We start from the raw sequence: 14,357 nt of genomic DNA on the forward strand, positions 1-14,357 counted from the left end.
TTCTGAGGCAGTACGTTTGATATTGTAAGCACTCACTAAATGTTTATTGTTGAACTCACAGTATCATTCATTTAAAGACCTATAGAATAATTTGACATGTGAAAAAGTTCTAGTCTACTACTTGATACCTCAGATCCACATAAATATCTTGCACCAAGATGCCATTTGAACATCTTACAACAATCTACTGGTAATGGTCTGATATATATATACACACACACACACACACATACATATATATTATGCATGTGTGTTATATATGTAATATATTATATATGTACAATATATACACATATATGTACATGTATACATATAAAATATATATACACATGCATATATTTAATATATAATAACATATATGTGTATATATATTATATATGTGCACATATAATATATATACAATGTATACATATGTATATATTATAATATATAGAATATATATACACATATATATAATATATATACACATATATATATGTGTGTATACACACACACACACGCACACACACACATTCCTAGCCCTTATAGCATAATAGATAACTATACTATTATCCCCATTCTGTCCATGAGGAAAACTGAAGTGTGGAGACATTAATTAACTTGCCAAGGTAGCCAGCTAGAAAGTGATAGAACTGAAATAGAAAAAGCCATTAATAGGAATAAGTAATCTGGAAGGGAAAGCCGAATAAGTTTTATTGACTTCGATCATATAGGAAATTAACTTGGGTAGATTAAGCCAATTAAACCAAAAGAAATTTGATTTTTAACCAGTAGCAAGTGAAAGTCATTTATTAACTCAGTCAACAAACATTCAATTTCCACTGAGGCAGTATTAGTGGAGGTTAAATGACATCTAAGATGTGCTGGCCAGGGAACTTCTACGCCAGTGTTTGTGTGTTTGTGACCAGCCTAATTCTTCTTTTTAAAAAGTGTCTGCCTTTATTCGCTATTTTAAAGTGCATTTTCTAAACAAAATAGTGATTGACTGTCATTTTGATCCTGACTCTGACCCAATTAACAATCAGTTCAAGCAGGCTACTTTTGTATCATGCACAGTAAACATTTAAACCTGTCGTCAGTTCACCTGTATTCATGATTAAAGGCATGTGTGCAAAATGCACATTCCCAGCCCTCATTCCAGAGTACTAAGTCAGAATCTCTATTTTCAAAACAATGTTTAAAGAGTAGGGACTTTGGAGTCCCAAAGACTAGATTTGAAAACTACCTCACCCATATTTAAGCTACAGTGTCTTTGGCAATGTACTTAATATTTTTTGTTTGTTTGCTTAACTTCAATATCCTGCTAGGTAAAGGGGAAATAAAAATTCTTCCCTGTCATAAGGTTTTGGTGAAGATTAATTTACAATGAGGGTCTAATCATAATAGTATTTATAATAATAGCTTACAAATATCAAGTACTTACAAAGTATTGAGCACTGTGGCCGCCAGTGCTGTATCTGTATTATCTTATTAATTTGTCTTAAGCAAATAATAAGTCTGCAGCTGGTAAGACCTATAGTTAAAGCAGACACTCAGAATTCTCATAATCAACGGGAAGCCAGTAACAAGGACAAGATATAAGTGCAGAGTAAGAGAATAATGGATAACTTGGAACAAGTCATCTAGCCTTGTGGTGCCCAATGCCAGTCCGCTACATCAGAATTAACTGAGTAAACTAATTAAAACACATTGTATCACCCTAATCCTTGAAACCCTAGTGCAGTAGCTCTTGGAGACCTGGGAGTCTATTGTTGAAAAAGTTCAAGTGATTTTGAATCATGGCCAAAATTTAAAACAACAGATTAACTTGAACTTTGTTTTCTTAAGATCCATGAGGTTAGAGAATAGATCATTTTTTCCTTCCTTTTAAACAAGTTTCTAATGTCTAGCACAGTGCTAGAAGATAGACAAAGTTTTTTTAAGTGATATAAAATGAGATTGATAACTTTCTATGTCTTCATGGGTCTTTAGAAGGATTTTTTTGTAAGGCTCTATTTGACAATTCATCTCAAAAATAAAGGATTCTATATACAAGTATAATTTTAGATCCAGTAATCCTACTACTGGGTCTATATTTAAATAATAAAATCAGTACATAGAAGAGTAATCTGCTCTCCCATGTTTATTGCAGCTCTAGTCACAATAGCCAAATTATGAACTCAACCTAAGTGTCCATAAACAGATGATGAATAGATACATACAATGTGAGATATATATATATATATATATATATATATATATACATATATATGTATATGCAATGGAATATTACTTATCCATAAAAAAATGAAATCTTGTCATTTGTGGCAACATGGATAAACCTAAAAGCATTATATTAAGTGAAATTAGCCAGGTACAGATGGGAAAATACCACACTTTCTCACTCATATCAGGAATCTAAAAAGGTTGATCTCATAGAAGTAGACAGTAGCAGAATAGTGTTTACCAGAGGCCTGGGGGAGTGGTAGGAAGTTGGAAAGAGATTGGTCCATAGGTATAAAGTCATAGATCAGAGGAATAAGTTTTGTTCTATAGCACAGTAGGGTGACTATGGTTAACAATACCATATGCTGTTATCTCCAAAAGGCTAGAAGAAAGGATTTTGAATCTTCTTACCACAAAGAAATGACAAATGTATGAGGTAATGGATATGCTAATTATCTTGGTTTGATATCATTACACAATATACACACATCAAAACATTACACTGTACTTTATAAATATGTGCAGTCATTGCATCAATTTCTTTTAATTTTATATAGATGTATTTATTAACTTATTTTACTGTGCTTTTTCCTACTTTGTAAACATAGAGTATTTGGTTTTTGGTCACCCACTATTAGATTCTCTAAAAAGAAATTATGGCAAAATTGTAAATAAACTACCCTTTTCAAATTATCGGATTAATTTTTACTCAAATTATGTTTTACTCGGAATTGAAATACTACAGGATGACCAGAAATTCACATGTATTTGTGCATGTCAGTTTGATTATAGTGTTCACTTCATCATTCTTTAAAAATAGTTTTAGACCTGTGTTTTACCACATCTGGAATGGAATGTAAACCTACCATCAAAGCAGCAAAATCTGTTTCAGACAAGCCCTACTGCATTCTGCTAGAAAAGCTAAACCATGATTTAAAACACCCAGAAGTGCTATTCTAGTTCCTTCCAATTGCCTATCATTCAGTGTTTTGTAAGGCAGACACCCTTAGGGAGAGTCATGGAGGTCTCCAAGTCCAGGCTTACAAAAGAAGAAAATAAAGAAAATTTAAAAGTTTTTCAGGAGGAGGAAATCTAATGCATTATCCCAGGTAAAGGGCCCTGGAATAGAAAAGTCTCCTGAGAACCAGAAAGGCAATTATATGCCAAGATTGGGATTCAATGTTCCCATAAGTCATATGACTAGACTTGAATTCTCCAATCTCCCTCTGCGCTTCATGTATAAGCAGTGATCCTCCACATAGAATGGAAGGAGAGATTTATGGTTGATGGTCTTAAAATGTTTGGACTCAGAATTCTACAGTGCTGACAGACCATCCTGAAACAAGGCATGATTAGTTTAGCCTCTGTCTCTGCAAACCTATTTTACTGAAAGTTCATTTCAGTGCTGCCTCATTGGTGGGAATAAAATAAATTTCACCAGGAAAAACAAACAAACAAAAAAAAACAGGAGAGAAAGAAATTATTAAATCCATTTCTAGCTTAGAACGTAATTCTGGGGTGTGTGGGGACTTAGATTCATGGAAGCAAAGATGAAAGTTTTTAACTTTGAAACCAGCACAAACTCCCAAGGAGGCAAGGAAAAGGATATGGGGGTTTCTCCTACCTTCTGTGGTTCCAATCTCGATAGTGCCTTTCACTTGGCTGAAGCACCATAGTGTGTCCTGAGTGAGCGTCCCAATTCCTGAAAGCAATACAAGGAGACACTTCAGGTTAGGTAAGAGCTCCCAGTTGTTCTTAAGAGGCCAAGAAGAAAATAAATATATGGCAGAATCTATGCATTTCTAAAAGGAGACTTGCACACCAGGTATCATCTCGTCAGAGAAGAGACCCTAATGAGTCCTGAGAGACTGCAAGCACCACGGTCAGTCTGCAAGCACCACGTCCTGCTGTGAATCACTGCTCTGTCTCCTCTGTCTGACCATGCCAGGACCAGTTTGAACTGGAGCAATTGGAGTTTGTCCCTTCTCAGGCCCTGGCAGCACCCTGGAGTGGTTACGAAGGGCTTGCAGTCATCCCCTATGTGACTGGCCCTTTTCACGGGAATACTAATGCTTTTGATTGTTTTCCTTCTGTAATGGTGGGGAAGAGAAAGAGGCAGTTCGTTAGGGGGTGAGAGGAAAAGAAAGGCAACATTTTTTTTTTTCCTAACTGGGTTTCACAGCTTGCATGGTTGAGCGGCCAGTAAGGGGCTAGATACCCAGAGCACTTCCATCTCTCTTGTTCACTTCTTGACTGCTTGCCAAAGTCAGGCTGACTGCATAGTAGAGAAAAACAAAAAAACAAGGCTGGGGATGGGGCGGGGTGGCTCACAGAGTTGGGGAGTCATTTTCTGACAAACGTGGCCTATTTTGTTCCAAGGGGATTTTTATTTCAGATTCAATTGGACATTTGATGTGTCTAAACGTTCTGGGTAATAGTGACTCCTCGTTTCTACAAATATATATAGCCAATGCTAATACATATGTTAACACATATACTAAGACATATTCTAATTCCTTTACATATCCAAAAGAGTCCGTTACAGAACACTGCTGGATAGCAGGGTGCCAGTTTCCTTCTCAACAGCATGAACATTCCCCTTCAATTCAACTAGGTTTTAAAATTTAAGAGACTATTGCAGAGTCAAATTTTGGGAGATGGTATGAATTTAAGAATAATTAAATTCAGTAAGAAAAAAACCCACAAAATTTCATAAACAAATTGACCTTTAAAAATATACAGGGAACTGAGTATCATTTTCATCGTCACCCACAGATTTTTATTGAATTCCTATATGGAAACCTTCACTCACTCAGCCACATGAAAGAAGCATTGTCTCTCATATTCTCTACTCAATGTTGTTGACAGGTTATTTGATGGAAGGAGCACAGGGTCATTATTAAAAGTAGAGACTGCAATTAGACAGGGTTTATAGCTGGGCTCTGACTTGGGACAATTTTCTAAGCATAATGAGACAGTTTCCCCATCTTAAATGGCAATAGTAATAGTATCCATAGGGCTGTGGATATTACATGTATATAGCACAGTGAAGAAATTTAATAATGGATACTAGTAGTAGTAAATATTGATTCTAAAATGTTCCATAGTAAGAAGAAGAAGAAGAAGAAGGAGGAGGAGGGGGAGGAGGAGGTGGAGGAGGGGGAGGAGACGGTGACGGAGAAGGAGAAGAGAAGAGGAAGAAGAAGAAGGAGGTGGAGGAGGAGGAGGTGATGGAGAAGGAGAAGGAAAAAGAGAAGAAGAAAAGAAGAAGAAGGAGAAGCAGAAGCAGAAGAAGAAGAAGAAGAAGGAGAGGAGGAGGAGGAGGAAGAAGAAGGAGGAGGAGGAGGAGAAGAGGAGGAGGAGGAAGAAGAAGGAGGAGAAGAAGAAGGGGAGGAGGAAGAGGAGGAGGAAGAATAAGAATAATATTGGCTGAAAAAATTTCATGCACTGTGCTAAGTACTTGACTTGGAATAACTCCATGCTTACATAAATCACGTGGAGGGCATTATTATTATCCCCATTTTACAGGGGAGGAAACTGAGACTCAGGAAGTTTTGGTAACTCCCTCGAGGTCACACCTAGGGCTTGGCAGAGTTGGTGTTTCAACCAAGCCTGAGTTGCAATATTCCCAGTGTACAGAGATTGGATACCCATTTGATAGTCTGGGCCCTTTAGCCCAAAGAGGTTTTGCAGCAAGAGTCTCATTTGGAAGGCAGAGCTGGAATACAGTTTCAGATATCAAGTAATAAAGTATCAGTTTCTCCTCTAAGATGACACAGGGCTAAAACTTCCTAATAAAACTAGCACCTAGAAGGGGAGAAGAAAGGCCTTTGGCAGCATGTATTAGCGCACAGAAAGACACACCTACTTTGCTGATCCTTTCGTGTACTTTCTGCTCTGGCCTTGGATTCCAGCATCCGACATTCTTTGACAGGTTCATGCCCTGACTTGTGAGTTATCAGTGACCCTCTCCACACTGAGTCAGTTCTGCTGTTGAGATCTGAGACCATGTCTGTCTTAGGGAACATTAGCTATGGATGAGATTTCCCCCCGATTTTTGTCCTGGCACAGCTCCTATATCACTAGTTATGATTCTGGATGTAGATGCTGTTTCTACTTTCACAAAACATGTACTTTTAAGCAAGCAGACATATACAACTCTGAAACACACACATGCATACATACAAACCTAGGCATATTATATATGAGCCTATGTCTAGATATTTAGACTACTTCAGAGAATTTTAGCTCTAGAAGGAACCTTGCTTATGTGTGAAATTATTTCACATCTGAAAAACCCAAATCATAGAAGTTGCCGACTTGGTGATTTCACAAGGCATTATATGACCAAGTCACATACCAATGCCTTTTCCTGATGTATACTCATGGATAGGGTTGCCCAGAGGCATAAGCTTGGTTGATTAGAGTTGGTTGATTACTGCGAGGGTTCCAGGAAGCCAAGATATTGTCAGTTTCCTTGTCCAAGGCAGGCTTCCACTGGACCCAAGTTCTGTCTCCCACCAATATTATTGCCAAATGAGGGAATTAGTGATGCAGAGAAAGTCTGGCCCATGCCATTTCTTTCCTAAAAGTGCTAAGTAGCAGCTGAAAACACAAATGCCTGTATGGATTAGGATGTAAATGAGACAAGCTGTCCAGGTGTCAGACATTGAGTGATTTAACATTTGATTTCAGTCTGTGATCATCTCAAAAGTAGTAGAAATGAAGGAACTGGAGGATTCAGGCCTTGCCTGAAGGTCAGCAGCTATTTAGCTGCAGCTAAAGGTTGCCATGAAAAATTTCAGCCCAGTGTTACTGGATTGGGTGATATTTTTCAGAAGCAGCCAGAAACCTGGATTATTATGTGACTAATCAAAATGTTCAAAAAACTCCAAATTTTTAAATGTTGTCAATAAGTTCAAATCACAACACTCACACAGGACGGCTCGTGCAGCATAGGGCAAACATCACATCTGCAGGCCGAATATTGTCTTGGTGCCACCAATTTGTAAATCTCTGGTTAGAATATTTGTGCTGAAAGACACTTTAATACCTAGTTCATACTTACTATTTCACAGATTAGGAAGTGGGGCCCTAAGAGGAAAAAGAACTCACAACACCATAAAATTACTTCAGTTGCGAACATGGGACACCAAGGGGACAAATCCAATTCCTATATCAGATTCCGTTTTACCACCAGGCTACCTATCATGGTGACGGTTTGGCAAGATACCTGTGTAGATTTAATGAGTACTTTTTAGGGAAGTATATTTGATTGCTAAAGTGGGATGATTGGGAGAATTATACCAACATAGTCAGAAAGGAAAATTTGTTTCTCTTAAATTACAGACCTTGACAGTTTCCCTAAACCCCAGTGTTAAATGACACCTCAGTTGCTATGGTGATGGTGTCCACAAGCAACGATCAGGAGGCTGACGCAGATCCAGTGGCTAACCATCTTGGAAGGTGCTCATGCTTTTCTCACCCTCCCTCCACAGCTCAAAAAGGCCCTGAGTTTCATCTACTGAATGGTTGGAAGCTCAGCCCACAGATGACATGCACCTATCTTATCTCTAGGATCATGGAATAGACAATTTCTGAATCTGGTCATCCCTTGGAGATCACTTGGTCCAACTGTCTCGTTTAAAAGCAGAGGACACTGAAGCCCAAAAGGGGCATGGCCACACAGTGAGTTAACAGCAGACTTGGAGCCAGCCCAAGGCTCTGAGGTCCTGCACAGGGCCCTTCAGAGTTGAGGCTGGCCTTTGTGCTGCCTCTTTTGTGCCAACTCAGCTTTGTGAATACAATGAACAGAGGGTGTGACATGCAGCAAATAAAGCTCCTTATTGATTGGGAGGTGATTGTAAAGAGTTATTTTCAGGGGCTTTGTGCTAGTAGTGTGCTTCTCTGTGCAGAGAGGGGGAGGGAGAGAGGGAGAGGGAGATGGTGGGGGAGAGAGAGATAGAGAGAGAGAGATCAATCCTTGCACAGAAAAATTTTCTCTGAGAAAAATCTAATTTGAAATTGGTTATGTTATATGCTATAAATGTGTATTCGCCATATGGAAAGAGCCTGTAATGGTGCAAACCTTTCTGTTGTTATGAGGATACTACAATAACTTATGGAAGGCACTTAGTGTGAAATATCAATGAATGTCTTGCTGACACATCAGCCCCAATTTGGAAATCTTTCTATCTAGGAAGCCGAATTTCTAAAAGGAGAGACCTAGGTACTCCAGAGACAGTTAAAAATCAGGACTTCAGACTTCAGTGAAAAAGAGAGGCTTTCATTTTTCACTTGCCACCTCTGTATCCTGTACATTGCTTGATTTTTTAGCAATTGCGACTGTGTTTAGTAAAGAAAGTCCACTTGCGTGTCCCCAGTTTGCTAGAGAGCTCATACAGAACAGGAACAAGCAGAGATAGTAAGCACATCAGGTTTTAAAGTCAAATGTTTCCTTTGCACAGGATTAAATCCACCATTAGAAACAGAATGGTAAAACCATCACTGGATCATTTTGCCGGGTGTAGTTTACTGGAGGATTTCAACTGGCAGTCAGAAAAATTGTTAATTGACTAAACTGACCATCACAACACTTCATTTACTGGAAGAAAGGGAAGTGAGGTGGAAGGAAGTGGCTGCATTTGGCAGACTATTAAGGAGGTAGAATCAGTTAGGGATTTGTGGTGATTTGCAATCCGAGTGAGAAAGGAAAGAGGTGAAGAAATTTTGGACTGTTGGTGAGACATTGGAACTACTCATTCTTTATTGACCTCTTGATCCTATATCCTAATAATTTCCTGAACAAAAGGAAGTTTTATACTCTCAAAAATAATGATGCTGCAAAGTGTCTCATTAGAAATCTCACCCTATTTTATGAATCAAAGGAAATGAAGGTGCCTAACATCCTCAAATACATCCATGTAATATTTGTAGAGTAGATACTGAGAAAATGAGAAGACACCTATTATTTCTTGCCTAATGCATCCTAGCAGGCCATTTTTGAATGTAATTTAAAAGTAGCCAGGACCGAAAGATTGTATTTTACTCTTCTCCATATATACAATAATTGTTTTGTGATAGTGTTCTAGTATTTATAGGAAGATTTTAATAAATAGTTAATACAGTCCTTTCCACCCTTTCTTTTTAAAAATCTTTTGGGAGTATAATAGACATTTAATAAACGGGAGATATTTAAGGTGCAGAATTTGACAAGTTATGACATGTATACTGTCACCTTGAAGCCATCATTCCAAGCAATGAAATAAACATACCCAACTACCAAAAGATTCCTCATGCCTTTTCTTTTCTCTTTCTCTTTTTTTTTTTTTTTTGAGATGGAGTCTCATCCTGTCACCTAGGCAGAGTGCAATGGTACAATCTCGGCTCACTGTCACTTCTGTCTTCTGGGTTCAAGTGATTCTACCACCTCAGCCCCACAAGTAGATGGGATTACAGCCACACACCACCACGTCTGGTTAAGTTTTGTATTTTTAGTAGAGGCAGGGTTTCACCATGTTGGCTGGGCTGGTCTCAAACTTCTAACCACAACTGATCCGCCTACCTCGCCCTCCCAAAGTGTTGGGATTACAGGCATGAGCCACCACACCAATCCCCCTTTGTAATATTTTCCAGCCCTTTGTCTTGCCCACACTTCTCCTTTTCCATAATCTCAGGCACCTCTGATTTGCTCTATATCTATACATAAGTCTGTACTTTCTGTAATGTTATACAAATGCAATCCTATGGTATGTGCTCTTTCTTCTTGCTTCCTTCGATCAGCATTATTTTGAGATCAATTATTGTTTTTGCATGCATCAATTGTTCACTTCTTTTTATTGTTGATTTGCATTCCGTTATATGGATATACCAGAGTTTGTTTATTAATTTACCTTAATTTAGGTTGTTTCCAATTTTTGGCTATTACAAATAAAACTACTAGAAACATTTGTGTGTGCTTTCACTTTTCCTGGGAAAATAATAGTAGGATGGCCAGGTCATATGATAAGCATGTATTTAACATTTTAAGAAATGCCATCCTGCTTTGTTTTGTTTCTTCCAACTTATTTTTGGTTCATGGGGTACATGTGCAGGTTTGTTACATGGGTGAATTTCATGTCACTGGGGTTTAGTGTACAAATGATTTCATTACCCATGTAGTGTGCCTAGTACCCAATAGGTAGTTTTTGAAACTTCACATTTCTCCCAGCTTCTAACTTCAAGTAGGCCCCATTGTCTACTGTGCCCACCATTGTGTCCAGGTGTACTCAGTGTTTAACTCCCACTTGTAAGTGAGAATATGTGGTATTTGGTTTTTTGTTCCTGTGTTAATTCACATAGGATAATTGTCTCTAGCTCCGCTCATGTTGCTGCAAAGAACTTAATTTGGTTTTTATGGCTGAGCAGTATTCCATAGCATGTATATATACCACATTTTCTTTATTCAATCCACTGTTGATTGACATCTAGGTTGGTTCCATGTCTTTGCTATTGTGAATAGTGCTACAATGAACAGGTGCACATACCTTTTGGTTAAAACAATTAATATTCCTTTGGGTATTTATCCAGTAATGGGATTGCTGGGTCAAATGGTAATTTTGTTTTAAATTCTTTGAGACACCTCCAAATTGCTTTCTTTCCACAGTGGCTGAAGTAATTGACATTCCCACCAACTGCCTATAAGCATTCCTTTTTCTCTGCAACCTTGCCAGCATCTGTTATTTGTTGACTTTTTAACAACAGCTATTCTAACTGGTGTGAGATGGTATCTCACTGTGGTTTTGATTTGCATTCTCTAATGATTAGTGATATTGAGCTTTTTTCATATGCTTATTGGCCATGTGTATGTCTTCTTCTGAGAAATGTCTGTTCATGTCCTTTGCCAATTTTTAAATGGGGTTGTTTTTTGCTTGTTAAGTTCCTTATAGATTCTGGATATTAGACCTGTGTTGGATGCATAGTTTTTGTATATTTTCTCCCATTCTGCAGATTTTCTGTTTACTCAATGGTTTCTTTTGCTGTGCAGAAGCTCTTTAATTAGGTTCCACTTAGTCTAGTTGTTTTTGTTGCAATTGCTTTTGGTGACTTCATCATGAAATCTTTACCAAGGCTTATGTATAATGGTTTTATTCTAGTGTTTTTATAGTTTTAGGTTTTATATTTCAATCCTGAATCCATCTTGAATTGATTTTTGTATATGTGAAAAGAAGTGGTCTAGTTTCATTCTTCTGCATATGGCTAGCCAGCTCTCCCAGCACCATTTATTAAATAGAGAATCCTTTCCCCATTGCTTGTTTTTGTCTACTTTGTCAAAGATCAGATGGTTGTAGGTGTGCAGATTTATTTCTGAGTTCTCTAGCCTGTTCCGTTGGTCTACATGTCTGTTTTTATACCAGTATCATGCTACTTTGGTTAATATGTCTTCGTAGTTACAGTTTGAAGTTGAGTAATATGATGCCTCCAGCTTTTTTCTTTTTGCTTAGGATTGCTTTGACTATTTGGGCTCTTTTTTGGTTCTATATGAATTTTAGAATAGTTTTTTCTAATTTTGTGAAAAATGTTATTGGTAGTTTGATGGGAATAGCATCAAATCTGTAAATTGCTTTGGGCAGAATGGCCATTTTAACAATATTGATTCTTCCTATCCATGAGCAAGGAATGTTTGTCATCTGTGTGTGTTGTCTCTGATTTCTTTCAGCATTATTTTGTAATTTTCATTGTAGAGATCTTTCACTTCCCTGGTTAGCTGTATTCCTAGGTATTTTATTCTTTTTGTGGCTATTATAAATGGAATTATGTTCATGATTTGCCTCTCAGCTTGAAAGTTATTGCTGTATAGAAATGCTACCAATTTTTGTACACTGATTTTGTGTCCTGAAACTTTTTGTATCCTGAAGCAAACTGTTTTTCAAAGTGATTGTGTCACTAGCATGTATGAGAGTTCCAGTATCCCAATATTCTCACCAACACTATATGGTCAAAATTTTTAATATTTTCCACTGTACGAGGAGTGTGTGGTATATTACTATGTTTTAAATATTAATTCCCCTAAATAACTATCATTTTGTGCTTATTTTCCATCTATATTTCCTCTCCTTCTCGCCTTGTTTTAGTGTCTAAAACCTCCTGTAAAAATTTTAATAGAAGCAGTGCAATTAGGTATCCTTATTTTGTTTCTGATTTGAGGATAAAAGCATTCAGTTTTTTAACATTAAGTATGATGTTAATTGCAGATTTTTCACAGATGGGTTTATCAGTTTACCGACTTAAGAAGTTTCATTCTACTTCTAATCTATTGAGAGTTTTTTCAATAATACTTGTTTGATTTTGTTAGATCTTTTTCCTGCATCTAGTGAGGTGCTCATATTTTTTTCCTTTAAGAATGTGTTTATGCAGTGAATCACATGAAGTAAACTTTGAATGTTAAAGCAATCTTGCATTGGGTTATGGTATATTATCCTTTTCTATATTATTGGGTTCTTTTTGTTAAAATTTTATTTAGAATTGTTGCATTTATACTCTTGAAAGTAATAGGTATCAAGGAATGCTAACCCCATAGAATAAGTTGGGAATTATTTGCCCCTCTTCAATTTTTCTGGAAGGTTTGTATATAATTGGTACTATTTCTTCCTTAAATATATGATATAATTCACCAGTGAGTCATCTAGGCTTGATTTTCTTTGACGTGGTTGTTAATTATAAATTCAATTTCCTTAATAGACATAATATTAATCAGGTTATCTATTTATTTTCTTGAGTGGCATTGGTAATTTTTGTCTTTTCAATGACCTTCTGTAATTCATCTATGTTTTTAAATTTACTGTTATAATGTTGTCCATAATACTCTTATACTTTTAATATCTGAAGAATCTGAAAAAATGTACCTCTTTGATTCCCAACACTGGTATTTTGTGTCTTTTATCTTTTCTTTCTGGTCAATCTTGCTACATCTTCCCAAGAAATAAGACTTTAGTTTGATTGATTTTCTCTATTTGCCTTTCTATTTTCTATCTCATTTATTTTCTCTCAGATCATTATTATTTTAGTTCTTCTGCTTACTTTGGGTTTCATTTTGTCTTCTGTTTGATTTTTTTTTATTGCATTTTAGGTTTTGGTGTACATGTGAAGAACATGCAAGATTGTTGCATAAGTACACACATGGCAGTGTGTTTGCTGCCTTCTTCCCCTTCACCTATATCTGGCATTTCTCCCCATGCTACCTCTCCCCAACTCCCCAGCCGCCACTGTCCCTCCCCTATTTCCCCTCGACAGACCCCAGTGTGTGATGCTCCCCTCCCTGTGTCCATGTGTTCTCATTGTTCAACACCCACCTATGAGTGAAAACATGCAGTGTTTGATTTTCTGCTCTTGTGTCAGTTTGCTGAGAATGATGGTTTCCAGGTTCATCCATGTCCCTACAAAGAACATGAACTCATAGTTTTTTCTGGCTACATAGTATTCCATGGTGTATATGTGCCACATTTTCCCTGTCCAGTCTATCATCGATGGGCATTTGGGTAGTTCCAAGTGTTTGCTATTGTAAACAGTGATGCAATGAACATTTGTGTGCATGTGTCCTTGTAGTAGAACTATTTATACTCCTTTGGATATATACCCAATAATGGGATTTCTGGGTCAAATGGAATTTCTATTTCTAGGTCCTTGAGGAATTGCCACAATGTCTTCCACAATTGTTGAACTAATTTATACTCCCACCAACAGTGTAAAAGTGTTCCTTTGGGAACTTTCCCAACCTAGCAAGGCAGGACAATATTCAACTCCAGGTAATACAGAGAACACCACAAAGATATTCCTCAAGAAGACCAACTTCAAGGCACATAATCGCCAGATTCACCAGGGTTGAAATGAAGGAGAAAATACTGAGGGCAGCCGGAGAGAAAGGCCAGGTTACCCATAAAGGGAAGCCTATCAGACTCAGCAGATCTCTCAGCAGAAACCCTACAAGCTAAAAGAGAGTGGGGGCCAATATTCAACATCCTTAAAAAAAAGAACTTTCAACCCAGAATTTTACATCCAGCCAAACTAAGCTTCATAAGCGAAGGAAAAATAAAATCTATTGTGAACAAGCAAGCACTCAGAGATTTCATCACCACCAGGCCTGCTTTACAAGAGCTTCTGAAAGAACCACAACA

At 37.3% G+C, this 14,357-nt stretch overlaps 1 protein-coding gene across 6 annotated transcripts in view; it reads right to left on the minus strand.

Moving 5' to 3' along the window:
* Positions 1-4,312, minus strand: part of PPP2R2B (protein phosphatase 2 regulatory subunit Bbeta) — a 499,440-nt gene extending 495,128 nt beyond the window's left edge. For 2 of the 6 annotated variants that reach the window (XM_017513236.2, XM_037733006.1), the window contains exons 1-2: positions 4,028-4,297; positions 3,830-3,907 (exon numbers count right to left, since the gene is read on the minus strand). In XM_017513236.2, the coding sequence (XP_017368725.1) occupies positions 3,830-3,879 (50 nt within the window). In that variant the 5' untranslated portion in view covers positions 3,880-3,907; positions 4,028-4,297. Of the gene's footprint in view, positions 1-3,829; positions 3,908-4,027 lie in introns of those variants that run through there. The other 4 variants (XM_017513237.1, XM_037733010.1, XM_017513241.2 and 1 more) reach the window with 4 other exon arrangements.
* Between the last annotated feature and the right edge of the window lie 10,045 nt (positions 4,313-14,357).

This window comes from Cebus imitator, unplaced genomic scaffold (genome assembly GCF_001604975.1).
Source record: "Cebus imitator isolate Cc_AM_T3 unplaced genomic scaffold, Cebus_imitator-1.0 Scaffold489, whole genome shotgun sequence".
Taxonomy (NCBI): domain Eukaryota; kingdom Metazoa; phylum Chordata; class Mammalia; order Primates; family Cebidae; genus Cebus; species Cebus imitator.